Below are 27,806 nucleotides of genomic sequence, written 5' to 3' on the forward strand. Positions count from 1 at the left end.
GTGAAAATCATGGAAAGTCATGAATGTTCTTGGTAAATAAGTGTATGAACCATGATTAAGATAATTTACAGTGGACTTTTCTTAATATAAGTACTGAAAAGTAGAATATTTAGATACCGGTATGTCAAATACATTTATGTTAAAACAGGCTCAGTGAAATCAGAATTCCTATTAAATTATGTCATCTTGTACACACAAAGTAAATTATTTACATTAAAATATTATAAATATTGCAAAACAATACCACTATCATTTCTAATTTCATGTAAATGTGCATGAAAAAGCATTGTTATATTTTTACTTACATGTAAAAAAGAAAATTAAGAACAAAACACAGTCTATTTAATATTTTGTTCTGTAATCTCCTATTTATTTTTCAACATTTGAAAATTTAATATTTATTTCTGTAATTATATGTATGTTATTGATTTTTTTTTTATAATTATTACATGTATACATATATATATATTTAATTTTTGATTTTACATTGAATATAATATTTATTTGTGTCACCATAACTTTAATAATTTTGTTTGGGTTGGGTTTGGGTTTTTTTTTTATTTCATTGAAATAATTTATTAAAAATAATTATGTTGACAGATTTGGTTGAATTACTCTGCAAACGAATAATTTGTGGTTTTAAACATGTATATCTTCATATTAAATCGCGATAACAAACAATGAATACTAATAGAATCTGAATCTGAATACCCGGAAGTAAACAGCGAAGAATGGAACGTGGCGTTTTATAAATTAAAACTTTATTAAATGCTGTTACCGTTTTTTTATTTATTGCAAACACTCAAGTATTATCAGTCAAATATGTACACATTTAATGGTTTTGGCATGGTGGATATATGATAGAATGTTGTAAGAACGGCAGGTAGTAGCCTACATGTTTGGGGAAAACCCACGATTTGATTGAATATTATTATTAAAAAAACAAAAATTCATTTATTTTCTTTTAACCACCAACTGCGGAATTTCGTAGATTTTTATTATTTACTTTAATTTTTAGCCGTTCTACGCTTCAGTCACCTACATGCTCACAATTAGGTCGAGAATAATAGAGTGGATATACCGATCGGTGCGTTGCGACAATACAAATTTGGAAACCGGAATGGTGTATAGTGCACGAGCGCCAATGTCGGGAAGTCTCTGATAGTTTCCTATTCTTTAAAGTCAGACTTACCTCCCTTTGCTGGAACAAGGCTACATTTGGAAATTTCCAAGTTGCACTTGAGTTCAATGCAGTCTTTCTTGACGGTCTTCCCTACCTCGATACAGTGTCCATACCCATCACTGCAAGCTGTGAAAAGTAGCATCAAGGTAAATTGCTTTTACATTTACACAATGAAGTCAGATCATATTCAACTCTGCTAGAAGGTTTGATATAATTCAATGCCAGTTAAAGATTTACACAATGAAGTCAGATCATATTCAACTCTGCTAGAAGGTTTGATATAATTCAATGCCAGTTAAAGATTTACACAATGAAGTGAGATCATATTGAACACTGCTAGAAGGTTTTATATAATTCAATGCCAGTTAAAGATTTACACAATGAAGTGAGATCATATTGAACACTGCTAGAAGGTTTTATATAATTCAATGCCAGTTAAAGATTTACACAATGAAGTCAGATCATATTGAACACTGCTAGAAGGTTTTATATAATTCAATGCCAGTTAAAGATTTACACAATGAAGTGAGATCATATTGAACACTGCTAGAAGGTTTTATATAATTCAATGCCAGTTAAAGATTTACACAATGTAGTCAGATCATGATGAACACTGCTAGAAGGTTTGATGTAATTCAATGCCAGTTAAAGATTTACACAATGAAGTCAGATCATATTCAACTCTGCTAGAAGGTTTGATATAATTCAATGCCAGTTAAAGATTTACACAATGTAGTCAGATCATATTGAACACTGCTAGAAGGTTTGATGTAATTCAATGCCAGTTAAAGATTTACACAATGAAGTGAGATCATATTGAACACTGCTAGAAGGTTTTATATAATTCAATGCCAGTTAAAGATTTACACAATGTAGTCAGATCATGATGAACACTGCTAGAAGGTTTTATATAATTCAATGCCAGTTAAAGATTTACACAATGAAGTGAGATCATATTGAACACTGCTAGAAGGTTTTATATAATTCAATACCAGTTAAAGATTTACACAATGAAGTCAGATCATGATGAACACTGCTAGAAGGTTTGATATAATTCAATGCCAGTTAAAGATTTACACAATGAAGTCAGATCATATTGAACACTGCTAGAAGGTTTGATATAATTCAATGCCAGTTAAAGATTTACACAATGTAGTCAGATCATGATGAACACTGCTAGAAGGTTTGATATAATTCAATGCCAGTTAAAGATTTACACAATGTAGTCAGATCATGATGAACACTGCTAGAAGGTTTTATATAATTCAATACCAGTTAAAGATTTACACAATGAAGTCAGATCATGATGAATACTGCTAGAAGGTTTGATATAATTCAATGCCAGTTAAAGATTTACACAATGAAGTCAGATCATATTGAGCACTGCTGGAAGGTTTGATATAATTCAATGCCAGTTAAAGATTTACACAATGTAGTCAGATCATGATGAACACTGCTAGAAGGTTTGATATAATTCAATGCCAGTTAAAGATTTACACAATGAAGTTAGATAATGCTGAACTCCGATAGAAGATCTGATATAATTCAATTACATTTAAAGATTTACGTATAGAATTTGGATCATACTGTTCTTCACCAGAAGGTCTGATTAAGTTGATATATCATAAATATATAAAAAGAAATAACGAACTTCTTTGAATTGGCGACTGATTTCGAAATAACTGTGTTTTTAATTATTCACGTGTTTCATTATTACTTGAGTGACATCATCGTCAGTTAAAGTGACAGACGTTAGTTTTTAAACTACGGTTGATAACTGAAATCAGATATTACTTATATTGTATTGTATAGAATGTCCATTTCCGTACATCCGGAGTGTTTATCGTCACGCTGGTATTTATAATGCTACGAAATGTTACTTTTTTCATAATTCTAAAAACGCACGTGCGTCTGAGCAGTAACGGTTATGGAGACGAGATCTAGTCTGTTGTTCCCCGTTTCAACGTCACGGACTCTTGTTTCACTTTATTGCATCTGTTTTTCCCCGACATGAGACAGGTTTGTAGATTAACCAAACTTACTGTTTTGTTTCACTCTGTTGCATCTGTTTTTCCCCGACATGAGACAGGTTTGTAGATTAACCAAACTTACTGTTTTGTTTCACTCTGTTGCATCTGTTTTTCCCCGACATGAGACAGGTTTGTAGATTAACCAAACTTACTGTTTTGTTTCACTCTGTTGCATCTGTTTTTCCCCGACATGAGACAGGTTTGTAGATTAACCAAACTTACTGTTTTGTTTCACTCTGTTGCATCTGTTTTTCCCCGACATGAGACAGGTTTGTAGATTAACCAAACTTACTGTTTTGTTTCCACGGGTTCTAACTAGGGTCTGCCACTTTAAACCGGATGTTTTAAATTGCATTTCACATACATTACAATTTTAAAACAGTTTACTTATATTGTATTCTTTCTAACTCTTAATAGTACAAAGCTGTCTCTTATTTTGTTTCTATTGTTTTCCTGTGTCATTGATAACAATGTTACAGTAGAATAATGATAACTCCAAAGGGAAGTCTATACAAACACTTGTTAAATAATTTCATATTACAAGATTATCTTAGAAACCCATTGGACGTTCGTCATTTGAAAGAAATAACTAAAATCGGAATATGTGCACATAAATTAAATATAGAATTTGGCAGGTATAGAAATATTGAAAGATCACAGAGAAAATGTACACTATGTGACAAAAATCCTCAAATGCCCACGATATGATTTAAGAATGAAATTTATTAAAACATATTACGATAGATGTCCAAGCGTTTTCAAACTTACCCAGCTATTAGCGTCTGACAATGCTAAATAACTTAATAATCTCGAAAATATTTATTTAGAGCAAATGCCGTTAGAGATCAGCTATTGGAGCAAACTGGTTAATATTAACATTACTTCTATTTATTCAGTATAGTACTATTCGATTACATGTATATTAAACCAATAATACATGTATCTCTCAGTATACTTAATAATGACTTATATGTATAAAATAATATAAGTCAATAGAACCGTAATTAATTAATATTAATATTATTATTATTATTATTATTATTATTCACTAAATCACTCTCCGCCATAATCCTGTACATATCCTGTATATATTTATTATTTTGTTGTACATTGTATTATGCTGGTAAGTTGTAAAAACGTAAAGCAATAAAGAACTTGAACTTGGTATTGTCAGCTTGGGTTGTGTTCACCCTCAACTCAGTGTTCAGGCCAGGTAGTCGTTCAATAGCAAGCTCATCTATTGTTACCTGGTGTTGTCTGGAGTCAGACTTTTAAATATTCAAACCAGCATCATTATTCAAACGACCTGACCCACAGTCGGGTCTTTATTTGTGTGAGAATGTATGTTTTATAAACATCGGGATCTTCACATCCCTCCAAGTGATCCCTGAATAAAGACCATAAACCCCAGCTGAAGTCTTCTGTACTATATAGAACCTTCGGTAACACTGCTAGAACAGATATCGATGGACACAGCTCATATCAATACACAAGTGTGCAATTCGGTGTTGACTTTACGTGAATTAATCAGCCACTTCGTGTGTATTTACATTTTAATCGATATTTGCATCACAGGCACCAGCTTACACTATTGTTAAAAGACACATACAATAAATAAATAATAATTTGTAAATGGTTGTTTTGAGAACCGCACGCAGTCTAAAAATAACGAAGTGGACAGTTTTTAAACAAAATCAGGACGTACTAAAACTTCAACACAAAAAAACATCGCCACCGTCGAAAAACTCCCAAACAAACAAAAAACAACAACAAACATAAATAAAACCCAAAACCACACACAACAATAACAAACAAAACAAAGCAAAACCAACGACAATAAGAACTTTTTTTGGCGCGGGACAACCTTAATTGCCCGGCTAAGTGCGGCTTGGTTTTGTTTTATGACGAAACACTGCATGGAAAGCAACAACAACAACAAAAAATAATAATAACAAAAAATTTAAAAATAACAAAAAACCTAAACTAAACAACAAAAAACATATTTTTAAAAATAATTTTATTATTATTATTTAATTATTTGTTATTATTTCTTCTTTTGTGTGTTTTTAGAAAGTTTCGTTGGAAATAGTGGAATCTTAAAACTAGTCTATAATCCGTCCCGCGCCTTTTTTATACTATAAAATTTCCTACAAGTTATTTATTTCTAAACTGTTTTCTAAATTGCACGCAAAAATACTAGGTTTTTTATTTCCAAAATACTTTTACTTTTCTTCACGACACTGAAATTATTTACAAAAGTACTTTAGGTGGGATGATGGAACGGATTATAGTATTAAACTTGTTGGGGGGGGGGGGGGGTGGTAAATCACGAAATATGAATAAATACTGGTTGGCAAGAGTTTGGGAATACTAATTTTCAGTTAACAGATCTATGGTTTTCAAGGCCGTTGCTAAGAAGTTTTTTCTTCTTCTTCTTTTTTTTTTTTTTTTTTGGGGGGGGAATGAATTATTGGAATGAACAAGCATGGAAGGCGCAATACTAGGGGATCCGGGGGCATGCCCACATGAAATTTTAATATCTAGAGGCTCTGAAATACCATTTTGCAGCCATTTCAGGGAGGTTATATAAAGCAAAAAAACTATTTTCTTTAAGTTTCTATTATTTTTACCGGATTTTGTCACTACTACCCCCCCCCCACCACCACCACCACCACCACCACTCCCCCCCCCCACCCCACCCCACCCCAGCTACGGCCCTGGTTGCTATACCAACCTGCCTCTGTGACAAAAAACGACGTCTCTCCAGTGATGTTATTTTCCCGGCACTGTGTGCTGTAGCAGCCGTGAGTTTTCGTGTAGGTCAAAGGTCGACATTGATCGCCATCACGACATTCTAAAACACAAAATATTAATATAAAAAGCCTTCAAAACTAAATATTACTGTAAAAAAAGACTTCAAAACAAAATCATAATGTACAAAAACAAAAGCCTTCACAAAATACTAATATGATAAAAGGGCTTCAAAATTCCACTTAAATTTTAATGTCCAGCCAAATATCTTTAAACAGGCACCTCAGTTAACCAACCACGACTGAAAAGTCATCTTTCCTTTCTCTAATATGCAACACACACAAATACGCACGCGCGCGCGAGCACGTAATATGCGTATTTATTCACTACTCCACTCTTTAAGTGCGTAATATATTAACATGTCGAAGATTCATTGACACTATGACAGCAAAAGTACACAAGTTTATTCAAACTGTTTACAACTGGAAATAAATTAGAGTACTGTATACGTTTATTAAAACAATACGTGTGTTTACAATTGGTAGGTAAAATAAAATTAGTCTACTGATATTTTACCAATGAAAACCACGCAAGTTTATTGAGACAATGCAGGTGTTTAATACTGGTATCTGAAAGGCTATACAGTCGAGACTGTCTAACGACCACCTGTATATAACAGCAACCTGCCCATAACAGCCACCTTAAATGCCGCTCATTGCATTTTCTCCCTTATTTTCCTGTATATAACAGCCACCTATTCCACGCGGCCAGCAGCCACTATTTGTGGATAAAAATAAATAGCTGAACCTGCCATAACGGCTACAAAATTACATTAGCCATTATCTTTTGTTGATATGCAAAATGGACAGAGTAACTTGCCATAACGCCGGTCGCAGTTACAATATAAAGTCATTGTTTTATTTAATTTGAAACAAAACAGGTACATGGTCCAGTGAATCATAAACACTGAACGGTAGTGTATTGTAAGGCTTGCCCTGAACTAACATTTACATCCCACTCATCAACACTGAAAGGTAGTGTATTGTAAGGCTTGCCCTGAACTAACATTTACACCCCACTCATCAACACTGAAAGGTAGTGTATTGTAAGGCTTGCCCTGAACTAACATTTACACCCCACTCATCAACACTGAAAGGTAGTGTATTGTAAGGCTTGCCCTGAACTGACATTTACACCCCACTCATCAACACTGAACGGTAGTGTATTGTAAGGCTTGCCCTGAACTAACATTTACATCAACACTGAAAGATAGTGTATTGTAAGGTATGTGATTGATGCTATTAATTCATTTCAACTTATTTTCGTGGTTATATCCAATAAGGTTCAAGCACGCTGTCCTGGGCACACACCTCAACTATCTGTGCTGTCTGTCCAGGACAGTGGATTAGTGGTTAGTGAGAGAGAAGAGCGTGTATTTGTCTTACACGTACCCATTGAGTCGTTAAAACTCGCTCTGGGTGGAGTCGGTACCGGGCTGCGAACCAAGTACCCACCAGCCTTATGTCCGATGGCTTAACCATGACACTACCGAGGCAGGTGACTGCTGCTAGTCAGACATGATTGTTATATACCATCGGTTGCGGTAGGAAACCACTACGTTTGTCTAGCCATTACACATTGGCCAACTGGTCCTTTTGTTAATGTAATACTATAATGATTTCTTACCTGCAACCTTTTGTGTCTCATGGACGGATTTAATAGGTAACATAATGCAGTGCAAATCAATCAAAGATAAATGATTTTTCCTAAACATGAATAATAGAGTGACATTCAACAAAACGTGTTCAGTTTATGTTCTGAATAACTCTGTTATGTTGTAAAAAATATTTATGTATTCTCAATTATTTTATATTTTTGTGACAATTGTCAACACTTTTATGTATTGCAGTTTAGTAGCAGCTTTCATAGTAAACTATTTCATATGTGTTTCATTTACCTGTATATAACAGCCACCTGTATATGACGGCCACTTTTGCAAGTTCCTTTGAATGACCGGTAAATACAGGTTCGATTGTACAGTGCTGAGTTCAGCCACACCGAGCAGAAAACGTCCGCTAGACTGGTTTATGCGCTTCACGGTAAATCAAATGGTCATGTCGGGAACCAATCAAATAGCGAAACGTTTGCTGGCTTGACTTGGGGCTGATGTTTTGCCTTTGAGAGTGGAGCGTTTATTAAGACAATACAGATGTTTACAACTGGTATATGAACGAGTTTTACCTGTGATAGTGCAGAGTTTATTAGGACAATACAGGTGTTTACAACTGGTCTGTGAACGAGTTTTACCTGTGATAGTGCAGAGTTTATTAGGACAATACAGGTGTTTACAACTGGTATGTGAACGAGTTTTACCTGTGATAGTGCAGAGTTTATTAGGACAATACTGGTGTTTACAACTGGTCTGTGAACGAGTTTTACCTGTGATAGTGCAGAGTTTATTAACACAATACTGGTGTTTACAACTGGTCTGTGAACGAGTTTTACCTGTGATAGTGCAGAGTTTATTGGGACAATACAGGTGTTTACAACTGGTCTGTGAACGAGTTTTACCTGTGATAGTGCAGAGTTTATTGGGACAATACAGGTGTTTACAACTGGTCTATGAACGAGTTTTACCTGTGATAGTGCAGAGTTTATTAAGACAATACAGGTGTTTACAACTGGTCTATGAACGAGTTTTACCTGTGATAGTGCAGAGTTTATTGGGACAATACAGGTGTTTACAACTGGTCTATGAACGAGTTTTACCTGTGATAGTGCAGAGTTTATTGGGACAATACAGGTGTTTACAACTGGTCTATGAACGAGTTTTACCTGTGATAGTGCAGAGTTTATTGGGACAATACAGGTGTTTACAACTGGTCTATGAACGAGTTTTACCTGTGACCAATACAGTGTTTACAACTGGTCTATGTTTTACCTGTGATAGTGCAGAGTTTATTGGGACAATACAGGTGTTTACAACTGGTCTATGAACGAGTTTTACCTGTGATAGTGCAGAGTTTATTGGGACAATACAGGTGTTTACAACTGGTCTATGAACGAGTTTTACCTGTGATAGTGCAGAGTTTATTGGGACAATACAGGTGTTTACAACTGGTCTATGAACGAGTTTTACCTGTGATAGTGCAGAGTTTATTGGGACAATACAGGTGTTTACAACTGGTCTATGAACGAGTTTTACCTGTGATAGTGCAGAGTTTATTGGGACAATACAGGTGTTTACAACTGGTCTATGAACGAGTTTTACCTGTGATAGTGCAGAGTTTATTGGGACAATACAGGTGTTTACAACTGGTCTATGAACGAGTTTTACCTGTGATAGTGCAGAGTTTATTGGGACAATACAGGTGTTTACAACTGGTCTATGAACGAGTTTTACCTGTGACAATACAGGTGTTTACAACTGGTCTATGAACGAGTGTGACAGTGCAGAGTTTATTGGGACAATACAGGTGTTTACAACTGGTCTATGAACGAGTTTTACCTGTGACAGTGCAGAGTTTATTGGGACAAAACAGGTGTTTACAACTGGTCTATGAACGAGTCTTACCTGTGACAGTGCAGAGTTTATTGGGACAAAACAGGTGTTTACAACTGGTCTATGAACGAGTCTTACCTGTGACAGTGCAGAGTTTATTGGGACAAAACAGGTGTTTACAACTGGTCTATGAACGAGTCTTACCTGTGACAGTGCAGAGTTTATTGGGACAAAACAGGTGTTTACAACTGGTCTATGAACGAGTCTTACCTGTGACAGTGCAGAGTTTATTGGGACAAAACAGGTGTTTACAACTGGTCTATGAACGAGTCTTACCTGTGACAGTGCAGAGTTTATTGGGACAAAACAGGTGTTTACAACTGGTCTATGAACGAGTCTTACCTGTGACAGTGCAGAGTTTATTGGGACAAAACAGGTGTTTACAACTGGTCTATGAACGAGTCTTACCTGTGACAGTGCAGAGTTTATTGGGACAAAACAGGTGTTTACAACTGGTCTATGAACGAGTCTTACCTGTGACAGTGCAGAGTTTATTGGGACAACCTGTGACAGTGCACAGGTGTTTACAACTGGTCTATGAACGAGTCTTACCTGTGACAGTGCAGAGTTTATTGGGACAAAACAGGTGTTTACAACTGGTCTATGAACGAGTCTTACCTGTGACAGTGCAGAGTTTATTGGGACAAAACAGGTGTTTACAACTGGTCTATGAACGAGTCTTACCTGTGACAGTGCAGAGTTTATTGGGACAAAACAGGTGTTTACAACTGGTCTATGAACGAGTCTTACCTGTGACAGTGCAGAGTTTATTGGGACAAAACAGGTGTTTACAGGTCTATGAACAAGTCTTACCTGGTGCTATGAACGAGGTGTTTACAACTGTGAACGAGTCTTACCTGTGACAGTGCAGAGTTTATTAAGACAATACAGGTGTTTACAACTGGTCTATGAACGAGTCTTACCTGTGACAGTGCAGAGTTTATTAAGACAATACAGGTGTTTACAACTGGTCTATGAACGAGTCTTACCTGTGACAGTGCAGAGAGTTTTTATTCTATGAACGACAATACAGGTGTTTACAACTGGTCTATGAACGAGTCTTACCTGTGACAGTGGAGAGTTTATTAAGACAATACAGGTGTTTACAACTGGTCTATGAACGAGTCTTACCTGTGACAGTGCAGAGTTTATTAAGACAATACAGGTGTTTACAACTGGTCTATGAACGAGTCTTACCTGTGACAGTGCAGAGTTTATTAAGACAATACAGGTGTTTACAACTGGTCTATGAACGAGTCTTACCCGTGATAGTGCAGAGTTTATTAACACAATACAGGTGTTTACAACTGGTCTATGAACGAGTCTTACCCGTGACAGTGCAGAGTTTATTAAGACAATACAGGTGTCTACAACTGGTCTATGAGTATGAACGAGTTTTACTTTTGAGAATGGAGGGTTTATTAAGACAATACAGGTGTTTACAACTGGTCTATGAGTATGAACGAGTTTTACCTTTGAGAATGGTCTCCACGCTGAAGGTGATTTGACTCGTGTTACGGTCGACCTGGCGGACACACTGTTTGGTGTAACAACTCTCCCCGTGTGTCTCCACCCATGTCTCGTTCTCAGCCACACACTTCGGTTTACCTTCCACCTCACACCCTGCAACACACGTAGTGATAATACAGCAACATAGGCTGCTTTGACACCACCACCCGACCACAATCAATCATCGACTAGTGGACTAATTCTGCACGTTGTTTTCAGACAAAACTCGTTATATCTTTCTATTTAAATAATAACAAAATATTTTATACGAACAGACAGCGCAGTACACACCATGGTCTTTGATATGGCAGCGTGTGGCACTAGTTGAGGCGGGACTAAAACGCAATGGGTCCTCTAAGGTGGTTCGAACCTACGATAAAAGTACCTCAGGCGAGTGCAGTACAAACTGAGCTAGATATTTAATTAATTTTAGCAATAACAAGAATTATCATCATCATTATAATTATAAAATTTATCATCATCACCGTCATCATCATCTTCTTCTTCACAGTCACGTGTCAAAGAGTCACAAGGTTACTTTGTAACCTAAATGTAACATTTTGGTGCCAGTATTGTTTAATTTACACAATGTTATATACGAGCCCGTCCGAGTTTGTATATTATATTATGTATGTTTGACGTCTTGTTTGCAATGTGTGTAAAGTTCTATTATATAGGTTATGGGGTTTGGAGGAATTGTGTTTATGAATGTATATTAAATGTTTGATGTAGCTTAGAGTAGGTCATATGGGAGACCGGTCTCTATTTGTACTGAATGTTTCACCTTCTTTAAACAAATTATCATCATCATCATCATAATTAAAACAGGGTCTAGGCAATGCGAGGACTATTGTGATCTAAGATAAAACGTTGTATGATCAGCCTCCTGGTGTCACGTGACATCAGCCTCCTGGTGTTACGTGACACCAGCACGTGCACGCACCTCCCTCGATGACCACCAGGACTTTCAGGTTGTCCTCCTCCTTACACTGGTACTTCACACACGCTCTCTCGATGACGTCATCCAGAGCAACAAAATGTTCATCTTTGTCGACGCAACCTTCAAATATACACATAGTTCTCTCAAATATATATATATATATATATAAGAATTGAACGTGCTACGCCATTCATACAGTGTGTAAAGCGGCTTTGCGTTTCATACTAGCATGAAACTCAAACAAATTCACGTTCAATTCTTATAATTCCAAACACATAACCATGTCATTAATGTAAAGCTCTTTGAAATAAAAAGTGAATTCTATTTTCCAACTATTTACTATTTTATTAACACGAAATTCATACTCAACATTAGCGGAACCCCTATAGTGGTTCGGCTTTTCCCGTCAATAGCCGAATGAGAGAATGACAATGTTACAATCATTAATACAATTCATATTAATTTTTTGCATTAAATGTCAATACCAACTAGAAAATGTTTGAATTCACTATAAACATATAACGTAAGTAATTTCAATAACTTTTAACCTGTAATAAAAATGTCTGAAGCGACCTATTTTGTAAGGTATAATTTTTATGTGAAGCGGTTGGTGTATGAATATGTTGTTGTACAAATGTATGTTGTATAAAAGCACTTGACAATATCCGTCACAAACTACAAACACGTGAGTACAAAGAGTGTTTGAATATTACACTGATGTTATAATATTGCGAGACGAGTTGTTTTACTTTAACATTGTTCATAGTACAAATATTTCTGGTTCCAATACTTCGCTTCTAAAAATGAGGATGGCCTACAATCTGTATTGGTGCGTTCGTTGGAATGTGAAGAAAGTTGCGTTTCAAAATGACATTTTATTGTGGAAGTAGGAAAAAGTGTAAGAAATTCTGTTAGTCCAAACACTTTTAATGTTGACTGAAATAAATGCAAGGCATTGGGGGAAGGGGGAGGGGAGTAAATCACCCAGTGTTGTCAATCATTCAGCGTGTTCACCATTAGAATCGTTATCTGCGCGTGCGCTCTTTTGCAGGAAGTGCGGACTCAGAATGCTTAAAAAAATAATAATAATAATAATATAAAAAAACAACCCCAAAATAACCCCAGACACATAAAAATAAATTCAATGGTTATGAATAGAATTGTTTCATATATGCGGCGCAGTTTTTGGAAACCGCATCAATATTTGAAAAAGATGCTAACGACATTAATCTGACTGAGCACGCCACTGGTAGCACGTGCGGACTGTAACGCACCGCACATGACCGGCTCGTAGTAGCAGACGTAGACGAGGGTGTTGTTGTCGGCGGTCTTCACGGCGGGTAGCGAGCCGTGCATCTCCCTCGTCGTGCCGTTGTTCACGTCGTCGTGGCTGAAGTATTCGATTTTGTAGTTCATCCCTGAAAGATGACAGACCATCAAGTGCTTTAGTACCGCACGAAGTCCACGTGCACATTAGTTCATTAACATTCAATTGGCAAAATGTTACGACACAAGGAATAAAAGTTTGTTTTGGTTAACGACGCCACTAGAGCACACTGATTTATTAATCATCGGCTATTGGATATCAAACATTTGGTAATTTTTACATATTGTCTTAAAGAAGAAACCCACTACATTGTTCCATTAGCAGCAAGGGATCTATCATATGCACCATCCCACAGACATGATCGCATATGCCACGGCCTTTGATATACCAGTTGTGGTGTACTGGTTGGAACGAGAAATAGCCCAATAGGCCTACAGACGGGGATCGATCCCAAACTGACCGCGCGCATCAAGCGAGCGCTTTACCACTGGGCCACGTCGTCGCGCCCCGACAAACCATCAAGCGCTTCAGTACCGCACAGAATCCACGGGCACATTTGTTTCATTATGACACAAGGAATATAAGCTTTTGTTTAACGACACCACTAGAGTACATTGATTAATTAATCATCGGCTATTGGATATCAAACATTTGGTAATTCTGACATATAATCTTAGAGAGGAAACCCAGTACATTTTCCATTAGTAGCAAGAGATATTTTATATGCACCATCTCACAGACAGGATAGCACATACCACATCATTTGATATACCAGTCGTGGTGCACTAGCTGGAACGAGAAATTATCAAAACTTTTTTTCTAAAGATTAATATAACAATAAAATGTGTCGTTTTAAAATGACCATACACATATAGCGACGTCTTTTACCTCTGACCTCTTGACACTTGCTCTCATTGGCTGCCATGAACAGCGCGAATGGATGCCGGGTAGGCAGAATGATTGGTTTGTCGATATCTCCATCGTCACGGCAACAGAACAACATCCCCGTCACTAAGTCGTTATAGAACCCGTCAGGCAGAGTTCCCCACGTGTGGTTCGTTCCATTCTTGTTTTCATCAGCCATCATGACCATCCCTTCCTTGAAACCTACATAACATACATTCTGACGTTGTTATTACAGTAGTAACTTCTGAAAACGATTGTTGATATTGACAATTCATATTATTTGGGGAAAGACATCAGAGGGGGACATGCATGGATTGGAATATAAATGTGTTTACCTTTAGGACACGAGCCGTTGTAGGCCATGATACGGTGTGTGATTACCTTTAGGACACGAGCTATCGTACGTCATGACGCAGTGTGTGATTACCTTTAGGACACGAGCCGTTGTACGCCACGACGCAGTGTGTGATTACCTTTAGGACACGAGCCGTTGTACGCCACGATGCAGTGTGTGATTACCTTTAGGACACGAGCCGTTGTACGCCATGATGCAGTGTGTGGTTACCTTTAGGACACGATCCGTTGCACGCCACGACGCAGTGTGTGATTACCTTTAGGACACGAGCCGTTGTACGCTATGATGCCGTGTGTGATTACCTTTAGGACACGAGCCGTTGTACGCCATGATGCAGTGTGTGATTACCTTTAGGACACGAGCCGTTGTACGCCATGATGCAGTGTGTGATTACCTTTAGGACACGAGCCGTTGTACGCCATGATGCAGTGTGTGATTACCTTTAGGACACGAGCCGTTGTACGCCATGATGCAGTATCTGCCCTGCTCAAAGTACGTCTGGTAGACCGGCAACAACGCCGTGTCGTTGACCTCGCGGTGCACGCAGAAGAGGTGCTCCATCATCAACTCCGTCTTGTTGCCCTTGAGGTGGTAGTCGTCGGAGTAGTCGTTGTGACCTTCACCCCAGTGAGCGTGGTAACCCTCCTCCCAGAACTCGGTGAAGACGGGCGGACAGCCGTGAATCGTCTCTAGTAGGGCGTACTCGCCCCTCGGCCACGCCATCACGTCTAGGAGAAAGGAAGGAAGGAAAGAATAAATAGATGGATCAATGGCGGACAGCCGTGAATCGTCTCCAGTAGGGCGTACTCGCTCTCGGCCAGGCCATCACGTCTAGGGGAAAGGAAGGAAGGAAAGAATAAACAGATGGATGAATGGCGGACAGTCGTGAATCGTCTCTAGTAGGGCGTACTCACCTCTCGGCCACGCCATCACGTCTAGGAGAAAGGAAGGAAGGAAAGAATAAACGGATGGATAGATGGATGAATGGCGGACAGCCGTGGATCGTCTCTAGTAGGGCGTACTCACCTCTCGGCCACGCCATCACGTCTAGGAGAAAGGAAGGAAAGAAAGAATAAACGGATGGATGAATGGCGGACAGCCGTGAATCGTCTCTAGTAGGGCGTACTCGCCCCTCGGCCACGCCATCACGTTTAGGAGAAAGGAAGGAATGAATGAATAAACGGATGGATAGATGGATGAATGGCGGACAGCCGTGAATCGTTTCCAGCAAGGCGTACTCGCCTCTCGGCCACGCCATCACGTCTATGGGAAAGGAAGGAAGGAATTAATGGATAGATGAATGAATGGATGAACAGATTAACGTCACCCAGCACAAAGAATGCGTTAGCTAGTGGGAGTCAAACAAAGATGAGTAGGCCTATATGAAAGAACTGATGACCAAATGGAACGTTTGTTTAACAACACCTCAGCACTTCACATATTGGGCATTTTTATTTCATTTCATTTTAATTTTATTTGCATTTATACGTAATTAAGGTTCAGGTAATCTGAACGACAAAACTGAAACATGGTCAGGATCGTATATCTGCATAACGAAGAGTCGAAATGGTATTTGGCAAAATAGTGGTTGATTCCATGAATCTCTATCTGGTGCCTCGTCTATAGGAGGACAGCCACACTCCTGAGGAGATCCTTCACTGGATATTTCATCCCTCCTGCACCACCACAAAGCGGACTAGTGTACTGCCACTCCCAGACTAGTTTACTAAATAAACAATAACACCAGATAGAGCTCATTAGAATAAGTACTGCTGTGATGGCATGCGCTCCTGCCCCACCAGTGGCACCCGTCATAAGTACAGCTGTGATGGCATGCGCTCCTGCCCCACCAGTGGCACCCGTCATAAGTACTGCTGTGATGGCATGCGCTCCTGCCCCACCAGTGGCACCCGTCATAAGTACAGCTGTGATGGCGTGCACTCCTGCCCCACCAGTGGCACCCGTCATAAGTACTGCTGTGGTGGCGTGCACTCCTGCCCCACCAGTGGCACCCGTCATAAGTACAGCTGTGATGGCGTGCACTCCTGCCCCACTAGTGGCACCCGTCATAAGTACTGCTGTGATGGCGTGCACTCCTGCCCCACCAGTGGCACCCGTCATAAGTACTGCTGTGATGGCGTGCACTCCTGCCCCACCAGTGGCACCCGTCATAAGTACTGCTGTGATGGCATGCACTCCTGCCCCACCAGTGGCACCCGTCATAAGTACTGCCACCACAGCTGTCAAGTCTGTCACGTCATCTAAAGTGATGTCCTGGGCACACACACCTCGTCTATATGGGCTGTATGTCTAGTATGGACTGGGTTAGTTTGTATTGCTAGTGATTCATGTGGGCATACACACCTCGTCTATATGGGCTGTGTGTCCAGTACGGACTGGGTTAGTTTGTATTGCTAGTGATTCATGTGGACACACACACCTCGTCTATATGGGCTGTATGTCTAGTACGGACTGGGTTAGTTTGTATTGCTAGTGATTCATGTGGGCACACACACCTCGTCTATATGGGCTGTATGTCTAGTACGGACTGGGTTAGTTTGTATTGCTAGTGATTCATGTGGGCACGCACACACACCTCGTCTATATGGGCTGTATGTCTAGCTAGTGATTCATGTGGGCACACACACACCTCGTCTATATGGGCTGTGTGTCCAGTACGGACTGGGTTAGTTTGTATTGCTAGTGATTCATGTGGGCACACACACACCTCGTTTATATGGGCTGTGTGTCCAGTACGGACTGGGTTAGTTTGTATTGCTAGTGATTCATGTGAGCACACACACCTCGTCTATATGGGCTGTATGTCTAGTACGGACTGGGTTAGTTTGTATTGCTAGTGATTCATGTGAGCACACACACCTCGTCTATATGGGCTGTATGTCTAGTACGGATTGGGTTAGTTTGTATTGCTAGTGATTCATGTGGGCACGCACACACACCTCGTCTATATGGGCTGTATATCTAGTACGGACTAGTTAGTTTGTATTGCTAGTGATTCATGTGGGCACACACACACCTCGTCTATATGGGCTGTATGTCTAGTACGGACTGGGTTAGTTTGTATTGCTAGTGATTCATGTGGGCACACACACCTCGTCTATATGGGCTGTATGTCTAGTACGGACTGGGTTAGTTTGTATTGCTAGTGATTCATGTGGGCACGCACACACACCTCGTCTATATGGGCTGTATGTCTAGTACGGACTAGTTAGTTTGTATTGCTAGTGATTCATGTGGGCACACACACCTCGTCTATATGGGCTGTGTGTCCAGTACGGACTGTGTTAGTTTGTTTTGCTAGTGATTCATGTGGGCACACACACCTCGTCTATATGGGCTGTGTGTCCAGTACGGACTGGGTTAGTTTGTATTGCTAGTGATTCATGTGGGCACACACACACCTCGTCTATATGGGCTGTATGTCTAGTACGGACTGGGTTAGTTTGTATTGCTAGTGATTCGTGTGGGCATACACACCTCAGTCTATATGGGCTGTATGTCTAGTACGGACTGGGTTAGTTTGTATTGCTAGTGATTCATGTGGGCACACACACACACACACACCTCGTCTATATGGGCTGTATGTCTAGTACGGACTGGGTTAGTTTGTATTGCTAGTGATTCATGTGGGCACACACACAACTTAGTTTGTCTAGTACGGACTGTATTGCTAGTGATTCATGTGGGCACACACACACACCTCGTCTATATGGGCTGTATGTCTAGTACGGACTGGGTTAGTTTGTATTGCTAGTGATTCATGTGGGCACACACACCTCGTCTATATGGGCTGTATGTCTAGTACGGACTGGGTTAGTTTGTATTGCTAGTGATTCATGTGGGCACACACACACACACACACACCTCGTCTATATGGGCTGTATGTCTAGTACGGACTGGGTTAGTTTGTATTGCTAGTGATTCATGTGGGCACACACACAACTCGTCTATATGGGCTGTATGTCTAGTACGGACTGGGTTAGTTTGTATTGCTAGTGATTCATGTGGGCACACACACCTCGTCTATATGGGCTGTATGTCTAGTACGGACTGGGTTAGTTTGTATTGCTAGTGATTCATGTGGACACACACACCTCGTCTATATGGGCTGTATGTCTAGTACGGACTGGGTTAGTTTGTATTGCTAGTGATTCATGTGGGCACACACACACCTCGTCTATATGGGCTGTATGTCTTAGTACGGAGTGGGTTAGTTTGTATTGCTAGTGATTCATGTGGGCACACACACACCTCGTTTATATGGGCTGTATGTCTAGTACGGACTGGGTTAGTTTGTATTGCTAGTGATTCATGTGGGCACACACACACACCTCGTCTATATGGGCTGTATGTCTAGTACGGACTGGGTTAGTTTGTATTGCTAGTGATTCGTGTGGGCACACACACATCGTCTATATGGGCTGTGTGTCTAGTACGGACTGGGTTAGTTTGTATTGTTAGTGATTCATGTGGGCACACACACATCGTCTATATGGGCTGTGTGTCTAGTACGGACTGGGTTAGTTTGTATTGCTAGTGATTCATGTGGGCACACACACCTCGTCTATATGGGTTGTTTGTCTAGTACGGACTGGGTTAGTTTGTATTGCTAGTGATTCATGAGAAGGATGATGAACGCTGATTTTACCGTGTGAATGAGTCTGTATCAAAGATTGGCTTTTCCCTTTGTCCAGAGTACACTGATAGAGGGCGCACTCATCGTGCCAGAAGCTGTACACAGGCTTACATCCGTCTTTTTTAGACTGACAACCTGAAAAAAGTTAGCTTTGTTAACGTGACTAGATCACATTGATTAATTAAACATCGACGTTTTCGTATTAGTATTTCCCTTCTGGTAAGGCTCCACTCGACAGGTCCCTGCTCCATGTTTGCTGTCAACTGAGCCAAATATTTTAATACTAGTATTAAATGTATAAATACAAAACAAATTTTGAAATCAATTGCAAATCGAAAAAAAAATAAAAATAAAAATAAAACCCCGTTTAATTTTTAATGTTAAAAAGAAGAATCTTGAAGAAATTTTATAATAATGCCACGCTGTAACTGCGCCTGTTTTTGTCCTTAACCATATGTCGGACGCCATATAACCGAAATTAAAATGTGTTGTGCGGCGTTAAATACATTTCTTCCTTCTTTCCTTACTCATAAGCATAAGAGATAGGATGACGGGACGGGGGATCCCCCACAAGACTGGAACAAAGCCTCAAATTCGGACAAAAACGATAAAGATATTTGGGCAAAATGAGCTTGCCTAAATCCCTTTCACCGTGTATTTCCATCATTCTACCCACAATATTAGTTGTAATCCATGTAAAAAAAGCGTAGTTTGTAGCCTCATATAGCTGTTTGAGAGTAATGCTAATATGAATAAATGTTGTTATCCAGATTCGCGCATTTTGGTTTAATTCGGGCGTACACATATGTCCTCACCTGTTTTGACCTTGGTCAAGGTGTAGCAGGACCCGACGATCTGACATTCGTAAGTGTCGCACAATTCCATGTAGCGCTCTCCTACCTTCAAACAGTCGCCCTTCTTGTTCGCACAGCCTGTCAAAAAATAGACACTCCATAAATATGTGTCTGTTTTGGTATTACGTAAAAATCCATGCAGTCATCAATTATAAATTGTTTCCATGCTATTAATGGCGTCAGACGATTTCTAATCTGTTTATTTTCAACTAGTTTCGTGCTTATCTCCACTAAAGTTTCAAGCACGTTACCCTGGGCACACAGAACCTAGATTAAAATGATTAGGGGCGGGTATTTCGTATAAGTGCAGAGGTTATTTATTTATTTACTTTAAAAAAAAAAAACACAATTGTTTTAATTTTATTGATCCAGAAATCTCGATAATGTCCGGAATTGGACCCTGAGTGACAATCTTACAAATAACCGTCCTTCAGTTGGATGGTATGGCTGTGGCGACAGAATCATCACTCAGGAGCAGCCAGTCGTATGTGTTTAAATTGATATCACATGTATTGCCATGAGATATCACAAATAATGTATTGTGTTCTCGCTAACGGGTGTGTAAGAAATGATATTTATAGCTTATACTATTCCAAATAAAATCCCATAACATTTGTGTTTACAAACACTATATGCAATATATCAACCAAACTATGACGCATAAATATCAGTACTACAATCCCTCCCTCAAAGTATTAACTGAAGATAATGGTGCCTTTCATGGCATAGTTTCGATATAACCGGATGTTTTCACAACACCCGTAGTTTCGTACAAACATATAGTACTTTCTTTTGCAGGTACCCCATACAAAAGCACAAGGCTACTTGATACGATGGTACTAGATGAATTACAATTGAATATATTTATTGTCCAGATGAAACTAAATTTTTGACAACAAACACTGTCACATTTATCACTAATGGCAGAACTTGTGATATTATTAACTGCTCTATCAAACGTTAGATGCACCTCGAACTTTGACCCAGCCGGATGTTATTTTGTTTGGTGTAGTACTATAAACGATAACGAAAGAAAGCCGTGTCTGCAGCCCACCTGGTTGCACGAGGCTGTACCTCCACGTGTTGGTCCCGGCGTCACAGCGGTACAGAAAACAGCCCTCCGTCCACGTCTCGTTGTGCTTCTTACACTTGCCTTTAAAATTGCACCCTGCAAGGTTATAGCAATACTGGAGTTTGTATTCAACATTAAAGGTACATGTTCTCATATTCTGCTTAATAACAACTGTTCACGGGCCATTCTCACAAAGCTCTCTTAAGCAACATTACATATATTTTTTTTTTTTGTACAGCCCTGCAAGATCATAAGGTTGCGAGAGTTCAATGAATTAGGCTCCAGGAACATAAAGAATACGGATGTTAAATATTAAATAGCAACATTAAAGCTACTTATAATCCGTCCCATCCTCAAAAATGGTTGGGGATTTTTGTTTGTTTGTTTTTGTTTGTTTTGTTTTTGGGGTGGTTTTTTATAAATAATTTCAGTTTGGTTTGGCGTAAGAAGAAAAGTAAAAGTGTTTTGAAATAATAATTTAAAAAATACATATTTTTTATGCAGTTTAGAAAACAATCGGCTCAGAAATAAATAACTTGTAGTAAATTCCTTCACATGAAAAAGGCGTCCCTATGGGAAGGACTAGGCCTATAGACGTCATAGAGCAGCAATGTGTGGTAAATATGGCTTTAAATCGGTTTCTTGCTTAAAACAGTAAACTCTTCACATCTGATCATGTGAAATGTATTTCTGATTGTAGGGTATATACTACCAAATCAAATCCCATAGACGACAATATGTGGCTAAAACTCCTACCTGCAGCGTATCAATCGACATAAACGCCACGGATATAAATACTACCACCCCTCACACTTAAAGTGAATCAGAAAAAATTGGGGGTCAAGCTGCTCGTTTCTGAGATAACGGGTAGTGTCTATGACTACCCTAGTTCAGCACAAAATTCGAGTACTTTTCTTTACAGGTACCCCATACATGTTTCAAGCACAAGGCTATTTGACACATTGGTACTAGATGAAATAAAATTGCATATTTTTTTTACCCAGATGAAACTATTATTTTTTACAGCCAACACACTCACATTTATAGCCAATCACAGGACTTGTGATGTTCACTTCTCTATCAAAAGTTGGGTGCACCTCGAACTTTGACCCAGCCTGAAGTTATTTGGTTTCGTACTACCTGTATAATCGTCTATAAATTGATTCAGCATTCCCCAGTGGAAACTTGTGACACGCTGTATGATCGCGGCAATGGATTCCCCAGTGGAAACTTGTGACACGCTGTACGATCGCGGCAATGCATTCCCCAGTGGAAACTTGTGACACGCTGTACGATCGTGGCAATGCATTCCCCAGTGGAAACTTGTGACACGCTGTACGATTGCGGCAATGCGCTGACTGGAGCTTCCAGGAACATAATGTTGGAACAACGAAGAACACCCAAGATGGATATAATTTGATAAGAAACTGTCAGTTTCAACTAGAAATACTGTAAAATACTACAACAGAAACATGACCTTTTACATACGTTGAGCGTATGGTGCTCACAATCTCTTGGTTAAAATATGTCTGCTTCTAAAACAGGTCTTTGCTTTTGTTATTCTGATGAAATATATGATATTTGCTGTATAATGTTTATTACATTTATCAAAACGGACTAGTCGATATTGTCAACATAAAAGCAATTGTGAGATCGTGTACCTGAAATAAAGACGTGATGAAGTGCCAGAAACTAGCAACTTTCCACAGTTTATGATTGATTACTACGTTACTAAAGCGGTGTTACCTGTGTGCTACCTGACTAATAAAGCGGTGTTACCTGTGTGTTACCTGACTAATAAAGCGGTGTTACCTGTGTGCTACCTGACTAATAAAGCGGTGTTACCTGTGTGCTACCTGATTAATAAAGCGGTGTTACCTGTGTGCTACCTGATTAATAAAGCGGTGTTACCTGTGTGCTACCTGATTAATAAAGCGGTGTTGCCTGTGTGCTACCTGACTAATAAAGCGGTGTTGCCTGTGTATTACCTGATTAATAAAGCGGTGTTGCCTGTGTGTTACCTGATTAATAAAGCGGTGTTACCTGTGTGTTACCTGATTAATAAAGCGGTGTTACCTGATTAATAAAGCTGTGTTACCTGTATGTTACCTGATTAATAAAGCGGTGTTACCTGTGTGTTACCTGCCTAATAAAGCGGTGTTGCCTGTGTGTTACCTGATTAATAAAGCGGTGTTACCTGTGTGTTACCTGATTAATAAAGCGGTGTTACCTGAGCGTATTGGTTTGTAGAATCCATTCTCGAGACACCTGTACCGGACACAGGGGTCCTGCGGGTCCTGCCACTCCTCCCCCTCGTCGTAATACACCCCGTCCATGTAGCACGAGCACACCACCGGCCGACACTGGTCGCCTGCACAAAGACCCACATAAACTCACTTCATAAAGTGGCGTCATAACAGACTTCACAAAATGGTTTCACAAAGTGACGTCATATACTGACTTCATAAAATCACGTCAAAAACTGACTTCATAAAATGGCTTCACCAAGTGATGTCATAATTGACTTCACAAAGTGTAAAAATACTATATTCACATGATTTATTAAAATTAATTCACAAAGTGACGTTAAAAACGGACTTCATAAATTGGCGTTATTTACTGACTTCACAAAATGTCCTTATAATACTAAATTCACAATGATTTGAAAAGCACACTTCACAAATTGACGTTAAAAACAGACGTCACAAACTGACCTCACAAAGTGACGTTATTTACTCATTTCACAAAGTGGCGTTATTTACTCACTTCACAAAGTGAAGTTATAATACTAAATTCACAATGATTTCACAAGGCGATGACATAAACTGACTTGATAGTGTTGATATGACCTAAGGTACAAAACGACATCACAAATTCACTTCTCAAACTGATTTTAATAGTTTTTTCACTTGAATTCAGGGTTAAAGTTTTAACTCTGTGACAGGGGATTAAAGGGAATATTCAATGTAGACAACTGGGAGTTTTACTGTGAGATAGACGTGCTTCACTCTATAAAAGGATTAGATATGTTTTATATCAGAAATAAATAGCTGTTAATAAAATTTACTTTTTGCTGGAAGTCGGTACATTATTTTATGTTGTAATAAAATTTGAGTGATAAAGGTAGGCTACAAAAGATGTCAAAATTAAAATGACAAACATTTAAAACATGTTTTATTATTATCGTTTCATTATCAACATTTAATAAACTATTCGCAGTAAAGAAATCTTATGTAACATAGTAAGGAAAATATCTTTAAATCACATAAGTACTGAACAAATAGCTTTTTTTACTAAATTTAGAAGAAAAAAAACAAAAAAACAATGGCCTTTAATGTAATACTTTTTTACTGTATAGAATGAAATATACGAAATTTTGTTTCAAGCTCAAGTTACAAGTCTTGCAAATAAGGAAAGTAAATAATATCAACTGTTTTACGTGCCAGTTGAATTCCATGTCCATGATGGCTTTGAATCGGACGTTGCGACTTGTGTCCTCCAAATACACCATGCTGATAGGACAAACCAACGAGTAAGCCCCAGCCTAAACATGGTCACAACCAATCAATTCTCCAGAACCAACTGTCTATCTCTGCGTCATACCTGCAATACACACATTTTATTTCACTTCACGTTGGTGGTGTAGTAAGTCATCAGCCTTGTTATCAAATAACAATGGTATTCGGACCCATTTGGTGGGTAGCGAAAATGACATTACAGGCGTAGCAGATACGCTACTATATTAAAAATGTATTTTATTTATTAAAAGTCAAAAATCAACATGGAAGTGTTCAAAATACACTAAAACCTGTAAATTGAATGAATATGATAATTTTAATTTTTAATTTATGTTGAGTACTTGGGCACTAGAGAGTTAAAGTTACATTCTCTGGTTACCATATTATAACATCATGTACAAATGTGAAATACAAGCTCAAATGCACTTTTAAAAAAGTCGTGTGTGTTCGCTATGAACGGATATCGTCAAACGTATACGCTTGATTCGTCGCCTGTGCCGCCCTAGCTCGGCAAAGCACAAATGACAGCCTGTTGTCAGTTTCAGTTAACACGTGCGTTTGCCAATTTCAAATTGTAGGGTTCATCTCAAAAAATTAAAAGAGAAATCTTGCGCTGTACGAAGAACGTTCGGGTGAGGATACCGTACTAGTCTTTAGTTAAAACCGGTTTGATCTTGACAACGTATTATCGACAGTCGTACCTTCCTATTTCAGAGACCGGCCTCGGTGGCGTCGTGGTTAGGCCATCGGTCAACAGGCTGGTAGGTACTGGGTTCGGATCCCAGTCGAGGCATGGGATTTTTAATCCAGATACCGACTCTAAACCCTGAGTGAGTGCTCCCCAAGGCTCAATGGGTAGGTGTAAACCACTTGCACCGACCAGTGATCCATGACTGCTTCAACAAAGGCCATGGTTTGTGCTATCCTGCCTGTGGGAAGCGCAAATAAAAGATCCCTTGCTGTTAATCGGAAAAGAGTAGCCCATGAAGTGGCGACAGCGGGTTTCCTCTCAAAATCTGTGTGGTCCTTAACCATATGTCTGACGCCATATAACCGTAAATAAAATGTGTTGAGTGCGTCGTTAAATAAAACATTTCTTTCTTTCTTTCCTATTTCAGAATTGATATTTTATAAAGTGTTAGTAGAACTTTCAAAGTTTAGTTTGTATACTAGTAACACATTAATCATGTATATATTTTTAAAATAAAATATACTAAAGTAGACAATGAACGTTTTCACTTCTTAATTTTACATGTTAAAATCGAAAAATTCAAATAAATATTATTTCGTTTGGAAAGGGTAAAGTTGGGGTGGGGGGGGGGTGGTGTTTAACGACATCAAAGATAAAGCATATTAATTTAATAATCATCCGACCCCATACAACCGTAATTAAAATGTGTTGAGTGCGTCGTTAAATAAAACATATCCTATCCTTCTTTCCATCTGCTGTTGGATGTCTAACATTTGGTAATTTTGACATATAATCTTAGAGAGGAATCGGGTGCATGTGCAGGGGGAGGGTATTGGAGGTCGAAACCCTTACTTGCCCAAGCTCAAAAAAACATAGAAATGTATTTTTGCGGGGAGCATGGCCCCATATAAACTTCGCTTAACACAGTCTATAACCCCAACCCCGCTGAAATCCCTGCACACGCGCCTTGGAAACCCGCTACATTTTTTTTTTAGCAAGGGGTCGTTTATATGTACCATCCCACAGACAGGATATCACATACCATGGTCTTTTGGTATACCCGCCGATGGGGATCGATCCTAGACTGACCGCGCATTTCCAAAAAACACCTTTTTAGGTCTAAGTAATGAATAAAAATAACATATAGTCTTGAAAAATGTTACGTAAATCGAACACAGTACCCTCTTCCTCTACCCCTAGAGCGTTACGTAATTAGTAACACCCCCTTGCATGTAACACGTATGCCAACAGCTGGCCACTGTCAAAATTTCAAGGCAAATCCCCCACTCACCGAAGTCGGTGTACCATACCTCTATGGATATAAATATGTTTTGGCGATATGAGACGACCCCTCAATCAAGACAGTTAAATTTGTTCAAAAATTGCGAAATCTCACGTGATCTCTTGTTGGGGAATTCTATACTTGTGATAAGCCAATGAAAACCGAGATCAGTACGAGCCCGTCAAAAGTGTCCCACTTTCAAAATCATGGCTTTGTTTTTGATCTGGATAAGCCAGCGTAGTGAAACCAATGCGGAGTGCGGCGTCATACATGTACCAAACGTAATTGGATTTTCTGTTCTATATGCTTAAATAATAAAAATATTCCAGGGAATGTAGTTTTAAGGTGAATGACTTAATCTCAATACCATTAAATCTAACTGAATTGATTACTTTCCCTTTTAAGTTTTCAGACAACAGTATGCACGGATATCTCGACCGATTTGCTTGTGTTTAATCCCAACAAGTACTACATACACTTTTGTCATATAGCGCCATCTGTTGTCGGATTAACGGGACTCTGTTAACTCTCTTTAAAATATTTCTAAAAATCATTAGCATCTGTTATTGTCAGGAGGCGAGCTGTTGCAGGATTTAGTACCAGCAAACGTTCAGATTCAGCAGTTTAGCGAATAGTTCTGTTGTAAGGTACTTATACAGCTCCCATTCATGTTTACCACGTGTGCCACACTGTCATTTATTCTGATTAAATCCAAAGAAATACACGTAACATTTGATGTTGGTAATAATTATATAATATATTGCTGTACTCAACTGAGTGTAACAGGTTCAGTTTAGAAGTTAGGTTACATCGACCTAGTGGCGATATTGTCATTGGGAGAATAGAAAATAGGTTACATCGACCTAGTGGCGATATTGTCATTGGGAGAATAGAAGATAGGATACATCAACCTAGTGGCGATATTGTCATTGGGAGAATAGACAAATTATTAAAGAAGACAAGTCATGTCATGAGACCCTTTTGGTGACGGCCATCTGTGATAGAAAGTCTGACTACACTACACAGACAGTTTGTCATAATGCGGCCATCTGTGATAGAAAGTCTGACTACACTATACACACAGTTTGTCATAATGCGACCATCTGTGATAGAAAGTCTGACTACACTATACACATAGCTTGTCAAAGTGCCCTCTGACACAACATCAA

At 39.0% G+C, this 27,806-nt stretch overlaps 1 protein-coding gene across 1 annotated transcript in view; it reads right to left on the reverse strand.

The window, feature by feature from the left end:
* Nucleotides 1-27,806, reverse strand: part of LOC121379853 — a 96,603-nt gene that overhangs the window by 57,182 nt on the left and 11,615 nt on the right. The window contains exons 2-13 of the mRNA XM_041508505.1: nt 24,590-24,749; nt 23,377-23,517; nt 21,129-21,242; nt 20,036-20,152; nt 19,233-19,355; nt 15,004-15,291; nt 14,191-14,409; nt 13,250-13,393; nt 11,979-12,095; nt 11,000-11,149; nt 5,948-6,067; nt 1,193-1,309 (exon numbers count right to left, since the gene is read on the reverse strand). Coding sequence (XP_041364439.1) covers nt 1,193-1,309; nt 5,948-6,067; nt 11,000-11,149; nt 11,979-12,095; nt 13,250-13,393; nt 14,191-14,409; nt 15,004-15,291; nt 19,233-19,355; nt 20,036-20,152; nt 21,129-21,242; nt 23,377-23,517; nt 24,590-24,698 — 1,759 coding nt within the window. The 5' untranslated portion in view covers nt 24,699-24,749. The remainder of the gene's footprint in view (nt 1-1,192; nt 1,310-5,947; nt 6,068-10,999; nt 11,150-11,978; nt 12,096-13,249; nt 13,394-14,190; nt 14,410-15,003; nt 15,292-19,232; nt 19,356-20,035; nt 20,153-21,128; nt 21,243-23,376; nt 23,518-24,589; nt 24,750-27,806) is intronic.

This window comes from Gigantopelta aegis, chromosome 8, assembly GCF_016097555.1.
Source record: "Gigantopelta aegis isolate Gae_Host chromosome 8, Gae_host_genome, whole genome shotgun sequence".
Lineage (NCBI taxonomy): Eukaryota > Metazoa > Mollusca > Gastropoda > Neomphalida > Peltospiridae > Gigantopelta > Gigantopelta aegis.